The sequence below is a fragment of the Castor canadensis genome, chromosome 6, assembly GCF_047511655.1.
Source record: "Castor canadensis chromosome 6, mCasCan1.hap1v2, whole genome shotgun sequence".
NCBI lineage: Eukaryota > Metazoa > Chordata > Mammalia > Rodentia > Castoridae > Castor > Castor canadensis.
In genome coordinates, this window is record NC_133391.1 from 72156666 (window position 1) to 72175903 (window position 19238).

The 19238-nt window shown below is 37.8% G+C and overlaps 1 protein-coding gene across 5 annotated transcripts in view; it reads right to left on the bottom strand.

Annotated features, from left to right (window-relative positions):
- The window catches only part of Stk32a (serine/threonine kinase 32A), a 135653-nt gene that overhangs the window by 36706 nt on the left and 79709 nt on the right, over positions 1-19238 (bottom strand). For 4 of the 5 annotated variants that reach the window (XM_074076714.1, XM_074076711.1, XM_074076712.1 and 1 more), the window contains 2 exons: positions 11561-11598; positions 6130-6219 (listed from right to left, as the gene is read on the bottom strand). In XM_074076714.1, coding sequence (XP_073932815.1) covers positions 6130-6219; positions 11561-11598 — 128 coding nt within the window. The remainder of the gene's footprint in view (positions 1-6129; positions 6220-11560; positions 11599-19238) is intronic. The other variant, XM_074076715.1, reaches the window with a different exon arrangement.

Consider the following 19238-nt stretch of genomic DNA (forward strand, 5'->3'; position numbering starts at 1 on the left):
TGCTAAACACCCTTGTCCACACTTGGTATTACCTGACACTTTGGTTTTTACCAATCTGATGAATGCATAATTGTATTTCATTGTAGTTTAAAAGGACATTTCTTGGATTACTAATAAGCTTAGCTACATTTTAATATGTTTATTACATATTTGGATTTCAATCATTTCATTTTCAGATATTTTCAAAACCTGGATATTAGATTGGTCAGGACATAAATGACCCAAAAATGAAATCTATAAACTTAATATAATAAAAATGATTCATGGGACATTACAAAAATTATTCTAAACTTCATGTGTAAGAAAAAAATGTGGTGGTGGTGGTGGTAGGGGTTGACCATGGTGGCTCAAACCTGTAATCCCAGCTAATCAGAAGGCAGAGATCAGGAGGATTGAGGTTTGAATCCAGTCTAGATAAAAAGTTACTGAGACCCTCCATCTCAACAAATAAGGCAGTCATGAGGGGTGCATAAGGGGTGCATAAGGGGTGCACTTCTGTAATTCCAACTATGCAGGAGGCATAGGTAGGGGGATCATAGTCTGAGGCCAGCCCAGCCAGAAAGCACAAGACCCTACCTGAAAAATAATTAAAGCAAAAAGAATTGGGGTATGCCTCATATGGCAGAACCCTTGCCTAGCAAGCACAAGTCCCTGAGTTCAAACTGTAGTACTGTCAAAAATGCATAAATAATGAAGATTTAAAAAAAAAAAACACGTATCCCATGCATTAAGTTACACTTAAACCTACTGAGATTATGACTTGAAAGTCACGTAGTATAGATGTTAGTACATAAATTTTTTAGTTTATAAGTCTTTTTCAAATCAGTATGAGAACTGTATTACTTAATGCATAGTCTCAGAACAAGTATTTAATAAACTAGCAAAAATAAAGTTAGTCAAAATAATATACAACTGGATTAAACAAAAATGAATAGCAATAATAAAAATTAGGTAAACTTATCTAAAATCTGGAGGCAAGATGGACTTGCTAGGAATGGCATGAAAGATAGAAAGTATGAAGTAAAAAAATGAAGAGGCAGCAGGTGTAGCTCAGTGGCAAAGCACGTGCTCAGTGCATGCAAGGCCCTAGGTTTGATCTCCAGCACCCTCCTCCCAAAAGGTGAGCAGTTTGGAATATTAGAAAGAAGTTGTTTAGGTCAAAAACTTCATAAAGATAGCAAACTAAAAAGTGTGAGATCATATTTGTATCAATAGCTTTCAACAAATATGATACACTAGTATTTAAGTATTCCTAATACATAAAGGCAAGAATTCTTCATGTCAATGAGATATATCAAAATAGAAAAATATTAATGCCTAAATAGAAAATGGGCAAAGAATATGAACAGGCAATATATAAAAAGTCTGAGAAATACAATTTTAATATCACAATGCTATATCATTTTTGCTTATCATTTTGGGAAAATTTAAGATATTGATGGCATAGCAGTGGTGAGGGTGCAGGGGAATGAAAAGTTGAAATGGCTTCAAATCAAGGAGCGATCAATATGAACTTTCAGGAGGGAAATGAATCTTCCCTTTGACCATAAACTCTTTTTGAAATTAATTTTAATCAACAAGTAAAAATTATATATGTACATATATATGTATTGTGCACACGTGTTTTGAAATATGTATACACTGGAAATGGCTACATCAAGATAATTAACTTATGCATTACCTCACATACCATTTTTTATTTTCAAGAATAGAATGCATTTTTGGAAATTTATGACAAAAAAATAACTTGCAGGAAACAACTCTGTTAATAAGATTTTACTGCAAAAATTATATACACTTCAAAATAAGAAACAACCCAACGTTCCATACTAAGGAACTAGTTAGATAAGTTTAATTGCCACTCTCTTATCTATGGCACATGACCATTAAAAGCAATCATTTTCTGGCACAGGAAATTAAGCAGAGTGTCCTCCGTTAAGACCTAGGCTCTGCTGTCAGAGGGGGGAGGGTTGCGATTCCAGCAGACACCTGCTTATTTACTTGAACAAAAGGCAGCAGAACAGCACATTGCATGAGATCTCTTATTACCGTGTGCCTGATTCCCCCTTAGACAATTTTCCTAACTGCTCGGTCTACTCCTCTGTAAGGTGGAAATAACAATAGCTCCTCCCTCACAAATTCATTTTAGCGTAAACAATGTCATGCATGCACTTGGAACGGGATTCAGCATGTCAGAACATCTCGGGAAACATCATTCATTACCCCTTATCACTGTCATCCTCCTCCTCACTATCCCCAGCTAGGTGGTTCTAGACCAGGTTTTAATTCCATGCTCTGTCAATCACTTGTTGTGTGGTTATGATCATGTTGCTTTCTCTCTCTTTGGGCTGGATTTTTTTTAATCTGTGAAATAGAAATGATAGTAAAATCTATTTCATTGGGTTGTTTTGAAAGTTTAATGATATGATAAATGCTAAAAACCCAAAAAAGTGCCTGGAGCCTCATAAACAACCATTATATGAATGTATTGTTATTGTCATTATTACATTGTAAAGTGAAAATTTAGGTTAAAGAAATTCAGTATGCTCTAATTTTTAAGAAAAAGAATATACACTTGTGTGCATAGAAAAAACAAGGTCTGGAAGGAAACCATAAACAACTATTGGTAGAAGAATTAATTTACTTTCCCTTTTGTTTATCAGCACTTTATACTTTTTCAATAGTGAACTTGTGCACACACAAACATACACATATACACACAGAGTTCTCCTCTGTATAAAGGAGAATGTTTTAATTGATGAAACTCTTAAGTGGTATTTATTGTATTTGCACAAGCCTAATAGTAGGGAGAAGGAGGTCCTAGAGCAATCAGGGAGAATGGAAGTAGAAGGTCATGGATTTTCAAAAGCAAAGGTGCCTTGTTATGTAGAAGGTAGTTAGTACCCTGTAGACAGACTTGTTTTCAGTCAGGGACCTGCTCACAACATATTCAGCACCTCATCATATTTGGTAGACATTCCTTTAATCTTCCCTCTGTGTTTCAGCATAGTTCTCTTTCTTTGTTTTTAGGTTTTTATCTTTCTGGTTAAATGCTAATTAGTATCCTACATAATAACTATAAAATGGGTACTGGTGAATACCTGGTAGGTAGAGTTCATCAAATTATTGGAAATGTAATTTTTAAAAAGAGAAAACTGGCTTCTACCCACAATTCCTCTTGGAAAGACTCCTATCCAAAAATCAAAGGCAAGAGCAGTTCTGGATAAAGAGATAAGTTACAACATTCAAATATTTATTTTGGAATAAAACAAGAAACATTCTCAACATATTAGCCTAACTAAATTGACATAGAACCTTTTAAGAACCCCTAAAAACCACCGGGTATCGAGGGAGTTAGGGGAAGAGAGTGGGGGTGGGGTGGGTGGTAAGGGAGGGGGTGGGGGCAGGGGGGAGAAATGACCCAAGCATTGTATGCACATATGAATAATAAAAAAATTAAAAAGTTAAAAAGTCAAAAAAACTCCTGAAAATATCTAAGTATATATTTTTTATTCCTCTCTTTATGCCTATTTCAAGAAGAAGCTTGATTTTTTATGTTAAACAGAGCCTGGTTTAAATCCTAGCTTTTCTTTGATTATTAGTAGCCATAGGACCTTTAGCAAGTTACTGAGCTTCTGATTGTCTTCATTCAAAATGATGACAAATAGAGTCTGCCTCCTAGGTTACTGAGAAAAGTAAATGAGTAAATGAACATAAAACATTTAGCATATTACCTGGTGCTCAGAGAGGTTTTATAAATATTACCAGTTGTTAATTATAAGGGTGAAAGTGGGGTGTTGCGTGGCCTCTGCCTAGGTTCAAATTTCTTTCTTCTATTTTATTGAAAAGGCTAGAAATGCCAATTTTGAAAAAAATTAAATTACATAGATACTGTACTAAAAATTACTGGGGAGAAGAAAGAAAGGTAGCCTCCCTTTACTTCTCTCACCATGGAAACCAGCCCTAGAAACCCCAGATGCACATTTCTGATTTGGCTCCAAGAAAATAGCCTGTAATACGGAAGTCCAGGAAACCTGGGGGAAAAGCTCATCAGAGCAGCCAGCATGGATATCCCTTTTATCATTTGAGTGCCATGGGTTTTAGGCAGAAAATAGGCTGAATTATATGTGTCCATTATTTGAGAAGTGACAAAAGAGATTTACTTCCCCCCACTGGTAATTGAAAGCCATGAAATATGCAGTTGTTCAAATATCATATAAAATAAAGCTCATTTTTTCCCCACAGATCTCTCTGTTGGAAAGTGAACTGCTCCTGTACATAGGGAGCAGTTCACTCTCTCTCTCTCTCTCTCTCTCTCTCTCTCTCTCTCTCTCTCTCTGTCTCTCTCTCTCTCTGTCTCTCTGTCTCTCTCTCCCTCCCCAACTCCCACATAGGGGAAAAGAATGAAATATGGAAGCAACATTGCTCTTGCCCTTGATTTTCAGTTTCAAATATTTTGCTTTTGAATCATCTTGCTGTTGCAATTTATTCTACCCCTAACTTAATTCCATCAATTTAAAAAGCAAAATTACCTGCTTTAACATCTTAACTAATTAGGACAGAAGCATAGGAATGGTTTTTATTCTTCTGTCATCTGCCAGCAACCGTGCATGTCTCACCTCCTGCTTTTAACTGGATGGGGGTTCCCCTACTGACCTCTCAGTCTATCGCCTAACATACTTTAATCCCTTTTGCTACGTCCAACACTTACATTAGACAGTTTAAAATTTATTCCTGTGAATTTCAAAACTAATCTCATATCTGATTCAAAGCTCCTCAAATCTGGACCTTGCCACCTTGGTGTGAAGATGGAGGACTTGATCAGGCTCTCACAGGTTTCCTTCTTCAGTTTACTTGAAAGCAGTGCTTGTTTTAGGAGTTTAAGAGGGTGGGCAGAGGCAGAGAGATCCTACCTAACACAAGTGTGGTGCTGCCCCTATAGGCTGCATGCCTGCACTGAAGGTGCCCCAGTGAACCTGGGCCATGGGCTCTCGATTGTACCCCAAATACACTCACTCAGTCTCCTGCTGCTATGGTCCCAGTAAGACTTGCCACCAAACACACTGACCCTCTGTGGCCAACTAAGCTCCTTAGGGACCAGTCAGCAAGCCCAGTGACTAGCACCATGAACAGAATGACAGCCTCTCTTCTTGCAGATAATTACCTAAGATTTGATTCACTTGCCTTAGGAACAATAGGAAGAAAGGAAGAAGAATTCCCTTATTCTGAGCACTGTGTGACCTCTGAAGGGTGACAGTTCTATGTATTTTCTGGGATGGACAGGAGGTAGGACAAATTCAACTAAAATATTATCTATCCAGAGATGGCAGCCTCTTCCAACTGAAGTTAGAATTTATAGTTAATTTGTTTCTACCATGAAATATGTGACCTTAGTAGCAATTCTGCACCTAACCTTACATTGCTAGTCACCCTTTAATAAATTCTAAATCCTCAAGGCAAACCCAGTTCTTCATTGCACTGTAAACTAAATTATGCAAAGTCATCTAATATTTCTGAGGGATGTTTTACTCACCTTTAAAAAGAAGAGTTTACGAGACTGTTGTGTCAATAAAACTGATGCTAAAATTATAACTGAAAAAGTACTTTACAATCCTGTGCATGTAATACAGTGTTATATAGATAATAGCTAAAATTATTATTTTTACCATCCTATTTCTAACTGTTGCTTCACTTCTGTTTGATTCTGTTTTTTATCTTTCTCACTATCAGGTAAGATCCATGGGGTCACCTTGTGTATATTGCTCACTACTGGGTCACCAGAGTCTGAAAACCCTGCAGAGCACACAGAGACAATTAGTAGCCATTTACTGAACTAATATTTTTGTTAGGAAGTGGGTAGAAAGTGACTTAATTATCTCACAAAATGTCTAGTTTAAAATGTGATCAATGGCCCTGCTGAGTCAAGATCATCCTGTGTACTTGGTAATGGAGAGTCCTTAGGCTCACTTCAGACCCATTAAATCAGAAGTTCCCCAGGTAAAGTCAGAAAGGAACTTGTCTGCTCTAGCTGCATGTCCCTGCAGATTCAACCTGCAATAAATGGTGTCCATAGAAATGAGAAACAAAAGCTTTGCACTTAAGAACTATGGCAGCTTGTGAAGCCCATACCCATGTAAGGCTTGGTGCCAGCTACGGTGGTGATCTGCATCTCCTTGGGCACCATGGCAGCAATGTTGAAATCGGTGATGTGCACGTGCCCTAGGGACAGAGAAGGACAATGGTGAATGCTAAGTCCCATTCAATCCAGTGGAACATGAGTCTAATTGAAAACATCTGGAAGCTTAGTCTGTTCACTGTTTATGCTCCTTGCAGCTGGGTTCAGGCAATACAAGCTCATTTATTCCAGCCTCAAGGCCAATGTGGTCTTAAACCAGCAACCCTCCAGCAACCAGGACATGACATGCACAAATTAGTCTCTGATTGTAAACTTGTAGTTCAACCTCAGAATCTTTGAAACTTAATAGCTGAGTTTATGCTCTGGTAATTCTACTTAGGCAATTTTTGTCTGTTGGCACAAGTCTAAGTTTTTTAGCCTGTGAGTATCATGAGGAAGAGAGCCAAGAGCTATTCAAAGTATCACAATTCCAAGCATCTCTTAGGGAATCTTGTAAAAAATAGAGACAAAATTACTACAAGCTAGCACAAGTGTGGATGCATATATTTTTGGCCAAGAAAGAGTCCTTGTTATCATTGTTTTTCTAAAATGCCACTAGTATTTTGTGTGCGTGTGTGTGTGTGTGTGTGTGTGTGTGTGTGTGTGTGTGTGTATTGAGGGGTAGTTCAGGTTGTCTCCATCAATCCCCAGTAAAATAACTTACAATGTATAGCAAGGGAAAAAAATCAGCTTTTATCTTTAAAAGAGTTCTATTTAGTACACTAGATTAGGGGCCACGAGACTGGAGCTCTGCCCTGTTCTAATACACAGTAGACTTTAAGTCCTTTTCCTAGGCTGATACCAAATTAATTTTCTTTCTGTCTTTCTTTCTTTTCTTCCTTCCTTTCTTTCTTTCTCTTCTTCCTTTCTTCCTTCCTTCCTTTCTCCACTGTCCTCACCTCTCCTCCCCTCCTCTCCCTTCCCCTTCTTTCTTTCTTTCTTTCTTTTTTTTTTTTTTTTTTTGCCATACTGAAGTTTGAACTCATGCCCTTCACTTTGAGCCACTCCAAACCCTATTTTTGTGATGGGTTTTTTTCAAGATGATGTCTCACAAACTATTTTTCCTGGCTGGCTACAAACCATGATCCTCCTTATCTCTGCCTCCGAGTAGCTAAGATTACTGCCATGAGCCACCGGTGCCCAGCTCCAGATTTCTATTTACAAAAGAAAAATGGGTAGGCAAGATGGTTTCTAGGGTATCTCTCAGCTCTAAAACTTAAGAAAATACAGTGTAGAGTCTACAGAGAATACACCCCACCAAGTCTCTAGGGTCCTTGCATTCACAGCAAGAAGGAAGAAAAAGGACAGTACAGGAATCCCAGGTCGGCAAGACTGTTATGTTAGCTGTTGGCACAGTAGTCATCTGCTTTCAGAGGATCTTGAAGCATTGGCATTTCCATTTATCTGATGAGATAGGACTGAAATTTTCAGAGGGCTCACAGTACACACTAAACATCATACTAAATGTCACTGTCTGCATCCTGATAGCATCCAGCCCACTGCTAAGGATAAAAACTTCCTGATCTAGCCCTGTTGGGGGACAGATTTAGTTTTTCCTTTCTACTTCTGTGACTTGAGATGGAGGATCATTTTAAAAATCCGAATTCATCTTATTGTTGCCATGATCTCTACTCTTTCACTGTGCCTTGTGCTCAGTCTAAAGACCTTTCTCATCAAGAATGCACTCTAGGGCATCAGAAACAATCAGTTGGCATTGCCTCCAACTTTTAAAACTCTCTTCTATTTGCAGGTGTTTAGAGTAGGTGTACCACAATTCCCCTGCAATGCTTGTTAGCCTTAGGCATTACCCAAGACTTCAATCTCATTATCTCGGGATTGGATACAGTATTATATATATATACTCAAATATATATATATATATTTTTTTTTTTTCAAAAAGACATCTTCCACTTGACTTTTAAGCACATTTGAGGACTGTCAATGGGGGAAACTGTTAACATAGAAAGCTCAGTTCTTCCTCACCCTCCAGGTTGAGTTTTTGCCTCTTCTCCTTGTGACTAAGGATGATATAGAGAAACCTAAATTATGATTCCATAATGTTCACAGTCAGATATCCAGACATTATTGTTCTGAATGTGGCATTTATTTCCTGAATAACTTATGAAAAGCACAAGAATTTTAGACACTATGGAATTGATAGAATTGGATGGGCCAGTTAAACTGGCAGGATGTGAAAATACATATGAGGACAGTTATTTATAAGTCATCTAAGACCTGTTGCCATCTTGGCTCTGAACTAGTAAATGAGACACCTGGGAGGACAGTACCAGGTAGCTCTAAATTAAAAACATTTGTTATGTCAAATGCTGATGTGCAAGAAATCTTCATTATCATTGTGGAGAGACTGCCTACATCACATCCACCTCATATAAATGTCAACATTTCCTGGTGAATATAAATAATATAAGTCAATAAGAATAAAACAAAGTTCCGCCTGTTTCCAGGTGGTGCTGAATTAAAATCTAAGCCACATGGGGTAATGTATAACTTACTTAGAATGATAAGCATAGGAAGAATGTACAAAAATTTAGACAACATCACAGTTGCTAAAATCCACATGCAAGAGGCCCAGGTGATGGTGCATTTGGAGTGACATTATAAATGTGGATGGGAAAGCCAAATGAAGGCTTCTTATATGAGATCCACATAGAAAATTGCACCAGCAGATGCTCCAAAAGGCAAGTATTCATGTGTGGTTTATCTGATTCCCACAAGAGCAAACACATAATGAGCTGGGAGGAGATGGGCTAAGGAATGTGGTTAAAAGTGGTTAATTAACATCCAGGAGCAAATTCTGAAGTCCTAGTTTTACAGAATCTAAATGAATAGAAAGTAATGACAAAAAATATTTTCTCCAGAAAGGGATCCTTATGACAATGTTTAGAGATGTTTAGAGAATGGTTCTCATTTTTTTGTTTGTTTGATTCTAGCACATTCATGTACAATTCTTCCAATTATTCTTTTATTAACAGCAGTTATTCTCAAGTTGAGTTCAGGATGGGAACATAATACAGAAAAGCCTCCTTTGAATTCATTGTTCAAGTCAAAAATGTAAGCGTGAAAGGGCTCTTTGGAAATAACACACCAGCTGAGAGACCAGGATGATGGCTTAGACTCCCTGAACAAAACTGTAGCCCCATCAGAATTAAAAATGCCACAAACAGTGGCATTAGACTCCTGTGCACATGAAGGAAAGCAGACTGGACCAATAACAATAGAGTTCCCTAAGGATTAAGGGTTAAATGGCATTGCTTAAACACAAAGATCTAACAAAAAGACAAGCAAAATTTGGGACTATCACTTCTGGAATACAAATAGTTATCTGCTGAAGACAAGTAAATACTCACACAGAGTCTATCTGACATAGCATTGGTGCATATCACATACACACTTCCATACACACCACCACATAAAACAAAATAAAGTACCTCAAGTTTCCTTGCCTAGGGAAGTAAGCCTCTTCTACCTCATGGGAGTCGTATTCATATTTGACTCTTACTGAGTGATTTCTTTGTAGCAGACATTGCATCAAGCACTTCATAAGTGTTGTATCAGTTAGTTTTATAATGACCCTAAGAAGCAAGTAAGCTTTTGTGACCTGAAAAACTAAGACACAGAGAATATTTAGGCAACTTGTCAAAACTCTCAGAGTTAGTGAGTAGTGCCCACAGTATTACACAATTAATCTTTCATGAGGGTGGTCTCTAAGAGTGGTTCAACTTACAGATTAATTGATTTCTTTATCTTCTTTCTAATCTACAATAACCAAGTTACCAAGAAAATAATGAGAAGGAAGAAGTTGTATGAAGAAGAAAAGGGTGTTCTTATGGTAGAAACAAGAGGAAGCATCTCTGAGACCCAGTACTAACTGCACCATTCTCAGAATGGAAGATAAAACTTAAAAAGGTTTTAGTTAATAAAATCTACATGTCCCTGTCAAAGCTTCTACAAATGATGGAGTAACAGGTGTTATGCACAAAGGTAGCTGGCTACCTTTGTGAGCAAGTAATGACTAAACCCCAACCTGCCTTGGTGGCAGAGGGAGCACTTTTTGCCTAATTGGAAAAAGGTGGTCTCTGTAGGCTATGTCTCTTCAGTTATAAATCTTCATGGGGTTTATTTATACAAGGACAAGCAAGGATTAGGCCTCTTATTGAAGGCAGGGATAGTTGGTGTTTTCATGAAAGTCACCTTCATGCTAAGTCTCACCATTGCCTACGTTTCTGAGATTCAGAAATCTGTTCCCAAATGTCAGAAGCAGTAAAGGTAAGGAAGAAATAAAGCAGTAGAAGAAAGTGGAAAAAATCTCTTCAGACAGTCCATAAATAAATAATGACCCTGAGCTTTGAGATTAGTGGTCATACACAAAAGCATTTCTTAGTCATCTGAGCACAGTGGAGTCTGGTGAATCAGGATTTAAAACTCAACTAAGTAAATAAATAATGAACAATAGATGGCACTTGGTGTTTCAGTTCCCCTTGCAAATCCTGTTTGTAAAAACTGCATGAATAAAGAGCTTTGCAGAATTGGGACTAATCTAGCAACTTTCCAAACACAGAACAAAGATCTTATTGCCACTGCAACATCTGTAACACACAAGTTCTGTACCTTACAGGTCTTCTCTGATGTAGTATCAATAATCCAAATGCTCATGAAAATAAATATTAGGCAAAGCCTATACACATTTAATCATTGTTGTCCAAAGCTTGCTCCAGAGAAAACTAATCATTGTTTCCTGGACTTCAGGCACTCACCATCTTCATGATTTTTTGCCATATCCTGCCACATACATCTAGGTACCATAGATACTCCTTCTATGAACTTTATATTTTTCTTTGAACTTCCAGATTTTTTAACTGACGTATTTTTGAACAGAAAATGTGATATCTTTTCTGTAAATGTAAAGGCAATTTACCTTCATAAGAAGGAAAAAAGTAGATGCAAAAACAAAATAGTATTACTTGGTGGATACTACTATCTGCCAAATAAGTACTGTAAGCTTGAGGCCTGCTCTGTCTTTACAAAACACAAAAAAGGTCATTGCATATCATAAGATATTAAAGCAAACTAGCACCAAAACCACCATGAAGGCTTTCTTGAAGACAGCAATAGTGGGAGAATATTAAGTAGAGAATGACTTTCTCATTATGTAAACTCAATGTTATTTAAGGGCATATTGTTGGATTATGACACTGTCATACTTTCCCCATATTGTTCCTTCTACCCTTAAAATGGAATTTGTACATATAATTCATCTGAATCAAGCAAGAGACCTTTTTTGTATGTAATATTCCTTTGTTGGAGATATTCAACTTGTGTTACATGCATATCATGTAGTTGATCACAAATAAACCACTTACTTACCATGTTCATCAAGTAAAATATTGTCAGGCTTCATATCTCTAGGGGAGTAAAAAAGAAAAGAGCAAGAGGATCAGAATAAAACAAACAAATGTAATAAGGCAAAAATGCCAAGGGCATACTAACTATGGTTGAAACAAGGTACTAACACTTCATCACTCACAATCTCATCCTATCCTCACAGTGAATCTATGAGATAGTTACCACTAATATCTCCATTTGTATATTAGAAGACTGAAGCCTCCACCAAAATCACGGAGCTAGTAAATGGAAGAACTGGGCTCTGAACTTGGATCTCTTTCATTCAAAAGCTCAGACTCTTAATTCCTGCAGCATATTAGCAGGCAAGTACTGGTCCGCAGGATTATATGGGGATTTAAGTTGTCCTAAAGTCACATTGGTAATATTAGTCATCATTTCTGTGTGACCCCAGAGTGATACAGATTATGTAAATTTACTCAATGAAATAGGGGAAATGTGGTCATAATTTCTACACTTTAAACTTGAAGAGATTAGACATGTTTTAAGATGATTGTTTAATGGGTCCAATTACTCAATTATTATTCCAAAGAGATCAATCTTCCTTGCACTGATGTACAGCATGGTGACTACTGTTAATAATGCTGTGTTGCATATTGAAAATTTGCTAAAAGGGCCAATTTCAGGCATTCTGACCACAAGGACAAAAAGGGTAATCACATGAGATGTTAATTTGCTTGACAGTACTATTCATTTCATCGTATACATGCCTACCAAAATATCATATTGTGCACCATAAACACATGCCATTTTTTTAAATAATAAAATAAAAACCAAAACAGTCTGTTGAGGAGAGCAAAACCCACTCCTTCCCAATGAAGGGAATAGTTCAATGGCAAGTACTAAGAGCAACAGTGGACAGAGTTTTCAAAGTCCTCATGAGTTGAGTATTAGTTTGGGCAGTACTCAGAATCGGAGCACAGCTCTGTGGTTACAACAGCCCTCAGTTTTTCACTCTCAGTTTTCCACTGCCCCTCCCTAATGTACCATTAAAGCCCTTCAGCCTAGATTCGCACAAGCCATTAGGGAAGAAATTCTGAAACAGGTCTGGGAACACATTTTCAGCCTGGTCAAGTGGCTTTTATGTTGCTAGAATAAAAAGTGACCTTAGTCTTTAACAGAGCAAGACTGTGGAATCCTCTTTTGTTGATAATATTACTTAGAAAGAGAACTAAGTGCATCTACACCTCATGTACAGGTGGCATGAGTCACCCTGTGAATTTTGAAAGTCCTCTGATTTCATTTGTTAGATGTTACAATTCATTCTGGATCTGCAGAGGAATCACCTGCATCTCTGGCAGTTTTCTCTGGTTCAGGCTACAATTTGTTAGGATTGGTGTAAGGGACTCAAATTGCAGGTTTCTGAGGCTAGATGCTCTTATAATATTGCATCCACACCATACCCTTTGATGGGTGCTATTACTTTAGGAATTATCAAGTCCAAACTCACTCATGGACAGAAAGTCTCCTTTGTGGTCCAACCACTCAGATGTGCATAGGGTCCTCCCAAATCTTCCAGCAACCCTTAAACTCCTCACCAACATATCTGCAGCTTCCTTTCCCAAATCAGACCTGCACACCACTGCACTCACACACGGCAGATTCATCCTTAGCCTCATAGTTCAGGAGCCATTTTCAGCAGGGATTCTTCCATACCTTTCCAATGCCAGGTCAAATGCCCTTGCTAGTGTTCTGACCACCTAGTTTTCTCTTCCACAATAGCATTTATGACACTTAGGTTTAACTTTGAACTCCTAGGTATTATGGACAGTTTCTTGGTTAACGTCATATTCTATAACATAGGCTCACAACACATGATGACACCTCAGGGGACTCCAGTAAGCTGAAGAAGTGGGATCCTAGCAGTATCGGCCAGAGTGCTGTCACACACCACCAATCCTCTCTGCAGCTCGATAACCAGGCCTTGGGTTCTTTCTACTTCTTTCATATCTGTATGTAGTTAGCAATGGTTAGTGTTTGCTGGGAGAGAAAGAGGTCCAGGAAGGATACAGTTGGTTGTGGCAAGATCAGTATCAAGACTTCTTGGCTTGAATTTATGAGGGCTTATGAGAAAAACGAGTTAGTATAGAGTTGAGATTTTATGAATTTATTATTAAGATCCTAGGCATTGTTTTTCTTATTGTTTGAATCCACATATCATTATGTCCACTGTTTCCCAGAAACTACCTTGAAACTTCATAATATGAAGGAATCAGAAAGGTAACAATTAGTTTAATGTGCTTTTCTACTCCTTCATCAAACATTTATTTACTTTGTAAGTCACTGTATTAGGATAAAATAAAGACAAACAAGACATAGTTGCCTCAGGTATAGTGAGGATGAGAAAGGTTCATGAGGATCCTGAGGATCCATTCCATAAAGGTACAAAGTAGTAAAAGGCGTGTTTACTACAAAAGCAGAAGAAAATCTAATGAACATATAAAAGAAAAAGTAGATTTTAAGCATAAATAAAATTACATAAACTTAGGTTCTAACTACACAGTTTCTGAAAAATGTGATGAGGTAACTTCTAAGTCACTACAGAGAAAATTGCAGTATGATAGAATTGTTTACTTATGGACCAGAAGAAGGAAAATGAAAAGAAACCCAGAGTTCTGTAATAAAATGCCTGCTAGAACAAGTTGAGATTTTCTAATTCTGAATTTCATCTCTATTTTCTTCCTTTAGCAGCACTTCAGTCTTTTCAAGTAAATGTAAATGTGAAATAACTTTTTCAAAAATGACTCTTTCACTTAAGATGGTCTAGAATATGATTTAACTTAGTGGTTAACAAGGCTGAATATGCTTCAGAATCACTTGAGAAGCTTTGGACAGTAAGAATTCTCTGACCCACCTCAGTATTAAGGCATCAGACTCTGTGGACAGAAGTGGTGTCCATCCAGAGCCAATCAGAATCCTCAGATGTCCTCATGTGCAAACACGTTCATAAATACTGCTTAGCCAGGCACCAGTCACTCATGCCTATAATCCTAGCTGCTTGGTAGTGACTTGGAAGGCTGAGATCAGGAGGATGGCTATTCAAGGCCAGTTCAGGCAAAAAGTTCACAAGACCCCAAAATGCCGATCTGATTTTAAAATATGAATCTCTTAACAGCTTGCCTAGGAATGAAAAAGTGATCCTAGAGAAATTACATTCCTAGACAAATTCCTTTGCTTACAAATGTGTGGCAGTCTTTTTGCAGCTCCTTATCATTAGTACGTAGCTAATGGTAACAGTCATCGTTGTTTGTTAGCTCAGTGTCCTGTGGGTGCTCCATCCCAAACCCTGGGCTTGCAGTCATTTGTCTTCCCTCCAGTGATCTTTTCTTCTATCCCATTCAGTTTCCTTACTACTATTTCCTTATCCCTTAGTTAGGATTACGGCCTAGACCCTGACCAGTATGACTTTTCCCTGACACAATTTCCAAACTTGCTTATCAACCACAATGAGACCACCAATCACTGACCCTGTAACTTTTTCCTTATATATCAAAATTCTCATATTCTCAATTCCCTCCCATGTCCATTATTAATATTCTTTATAAAAATCTTTCACTCATCCCCTTTAGTTGTACTTACCTAATAAATCCCCTATGTTAATTAAACACAAATTCTCAAATTTTTCTTGCCCATAACTAACCTCCTAAACTTTGCTGGAAGGAAAGATAAATAATATTGACTGTTCTCATTCAAATAAACACCAATGTGCCTGGCAACGCTGTGGTGCTCTCCCTCTCCATGATGAACACTTCACATTTCGCTTTGCTCATCAAGCCTCTTATACTCTCGCCTCCCTTGTTCTCGCAGTAAAAGACTGAACCTCCTTAAGAGATAAGTGCACCAAGGCTTGTGACCTCACCTATCACTAAGTCAACCAACCTTCAATTTACCACTGCCTTTCCTCTAATGCAACTGGATGAAGAGTCCCCGCACCTGCTCTGTCTGGGCTCTGGGTCCTGACCTCTCACCTTCTCATGGATTTCCCTCAGGAAGTACTCTTTTCCTCTCTGATACCATCTCTTTCTCCTTCTCTTATATGAAAATGTTATGATGGGGTCTCCCAAAGCTACCTCCATTTATTGCCCCATCTTCCTATTTTCCCTAACAATGAAACCTCTGGATTGAGTGGTTGACAGGTGAGGAAATAGAAAGGGCAACTACCATTTTCCTCTCAGCCTGCTATTACCAGGCTTCCATCTCCTCAAGTCCTTGAAATTTCTCTTGTCAGGTACATTGGTTACCTCCAGCACACCAAATGCAATGATCATGCTGTTACTTATGCTTGACTTCTTGGAAGGTAGAGCACTCCTCTCCTGACACATTTCATTTCTGAGGCTTAGAAACATCCTTATTTTACCCCTCTCTTCATTTCACAGAGATCTTCCCTCAGCTCCTCTGTTGGTGCCTTCTTGGCTCAACCTCTAAATGGTGGAACTCTTTAAAGTTCAAATACACAACTACACTTTACTTAAAACATTTCATTTAGTCCTATGATTTAGTTTTTAAATTTTTATTATTGTTGTACTAGGGGTACAAGGTGACATTTACAAAAGTTCCTACAATGTATCACAGTTGAATTCACCCCCTCCATCATTCTCCTTTATCCCTCTCCCCCTACTCCGAAAATAGTTTCAACAGGTCTTGTTCTTCCATTTCCACACATGTGTACATAGTATTTCCACCACAGTCACCTTCTATGCCCTGTCCTTATACCCTCCCACCTCCCACTTGTACCAACCTCCCCAGACAGGACCTATTTTGTCTTCCTGTTCTCTGTTTTCATAAAAAAAAAAAAAAGACATTTTGTTTGTTTAACGTAGCTACACAGAATGTTTCATTGTGACATTTCCATGTATATATGTATTATAACCCCAATTGGTCCATCACCTCTGTTTTTCTTCTTTCTACATTAGTCTCCTTCTTATGATAATTTTAACAAGTTTAAAAATTGTATACATTTTTGTATAGGAACTACATCAACCATATTTACCTTCTTAACTTCCTTCTTTTATCCTCCATTTCTTGTGTATAACCTCCCCTTAGGGTGACCTGTTTTTCATAATATTGCTTGTATTTGTATTGGGTCTATATTCCACATATGAGAGAAAACATGAAGCCTTTGGCTTTCTGAACCTGGCTAACTTCACTTAAGATGATGTTCTACAGTTCCATCCATTTACCTGCAAATGAAAAAATTTCATTCTTCTTTATGATTGAATAAAATTCTGTTGTATATAAATACCACATATTCTTAATCCATTCATCTTTAGTGGGGCATCTTGGCTATTTCCCTAGCTTACTGCTGTGAATAGTGCTGCAATAAACACGGGTGTGCAGGTGCCTTTGTTGCAACCTGACATACATTTCTTCGGGTATATCCTTAAGAGTGGTAATGCTGGGTTATACAGTAATTCTATTTTTTGTGTTTTGAGGAGCCTCCATACTGTTTTCCATAGTTGTTTACTAATTTACATTCCCACCAGCACCATATGAGGGTTCCTTGTCCCCTATATCCTCGGTGACATGTTGTTGTTTGTGTTCATGATGATAGACATTTTAACAGGGGTGAGGTGGAATCTTACCATGATTTTGATTTACATTTCCTTTATGGCCAGGGATGTTGAGCATTTCTTCTTGTGTTTTTTGGCCATTTGTAGTCCTGTGATTTTAAATATTCTTTGTGTTGGAAAAGTGCAATAATAAAATTCATTGATAAATTCTGCTGTTTAAATACATGTATATGAAACTGATGTTCCAGATTAGTACATAAAACAGCTTTCCATTTATCGAATAGCCATGACATATATGCCCTAAGCAGAATCTTTGATATTCATCCACAACTCCACCCCACACAGAATTCCAGTGAACACATTTTTCTCCCATTTTAAAAGTGAAAATGTTGAAATCATTCTTAGTTTTTCTTTTTTCTCAACTCCTAACACTAATGCCTTAGCAACTCCTGATCAATCTACCTTTAAGATATAGTTACTGATAACAGTATAGGGATTCCTCAAAAAATTAAATATGGAATTACCATTTAATCCAGCCCATTCCCCAACATTAGGTATATTATTCTGCCTTAAAAAAGATTGAACCTCCAATGCATGTTACAACATGGATGAACTGTGACGACATTATACTAAGTGACATAAACCAGACACAAAAGAGCCATATGAAGTACTCAGAACAGTCACATTCATAGAGATAGAAGATAGGACAGAGGATTCTAAGGTCTAGAGGGAAGAGAGAATGGCAATTTATTGTTTCATGAGTGTGAAGTTCCAGTTTGGGATGATAGAAAAGTTCTGGAGATGGTTACAATTGCACAACAGTGTGGACATACCTAATGTACTTTCATCATTTAAAAATGGATAAAATGGCAAATTTTACATTTTATACTTAAAAATCAATCAATAAACTGGTAATGGCATTAACATTACCACTGTTATAACCATCTCTCAGTTTAACTGCATCCTTTTTCTTGCTTCTCCTCTTTTCTCCTGAAAACCCTTTATCCTTATAGCACTCAGAGTAGACTTCTTCATTGCACATATCTTCCCAGCCTACCAGCTCCCATTGGTTCCCATCCAGTGCAGTAAGGTCCCCACCACTGGCCCCTGACCTCACATGCCCCAGATGTGCTGTACTCCAGCTCATACCCAGGCCGCATGCCATATATGCTCCTGCCACATTGGTCTTCTTATCTCCTTTGCAGTCCCAATCCCTCAACCCTCATGTGGCTGGTTTCTTCTTGGCATTCAGATCTCAGCTAAAACACCATTGACTCTGAGTTCTTGTCTGACCACCTCCACTCCATCCTTACCACATCATGTCTAATTTTCACCACAATACTTATCACTGTGTGTAGTTTTATTTATTTGTTTGTTTATGTATTTATTTCTTCCCTCCACTAGAATGCAAGTTCTAAGAGCAAAAGCTATTTTTTATGTATTGTTTAATGATGTAGTCACTGGTGCTCACAAAAGTGCCCAGAGCAAAGTAAGTGTTTATATAAGTATTCATCATAAAAAATGAATGAATAAATAAATCCTAGTCCTTTGACTTCTCAAGCTCTTAGAATACAGAATTCTGCAAAATAAAACAGCAGCAACCTCAACAACAAAACCAAAACCCCAACCATATCCTCTGTGTCAGCTGCACTGTATTCACTGTTGGCCAACTAAAAACAAATGACCACTTTTGGGAAGTGCTATGAGTATATTAGAGTAAAAGTAATAAGGAACTGATTTCTGGGCATGGGAGCTTATGACTTCAGAGAGGAAGTATAAATTTTTGGGGTAGGAAAGTACAATTGTCAGAACACACATATTTCACAGAAATTCTTCTTTGCCTTGTTGGTTTCACAAAACAGAAAAAGCTGTGTTGAAGCAGCCAATCTCAACTGTGAAAACTATAAATAGCAGGGTGAAAATACAATGCCCCTTGTGGTAGGGTCCAAGGCGGAACTGATACATCTGCCATTCTCACTGGAATGACTTTACAAGACATTAGTGAAGCTTAGTAGGCTAATTACATCCCTTCACTGCACCTACCCTTGAATCAAGGTGCTCACCCTGCAACCCAACCCACAGCCTGTACAAACAGGGAACAAGGAAATCAGTGTACCCAACCCAAAATCAAC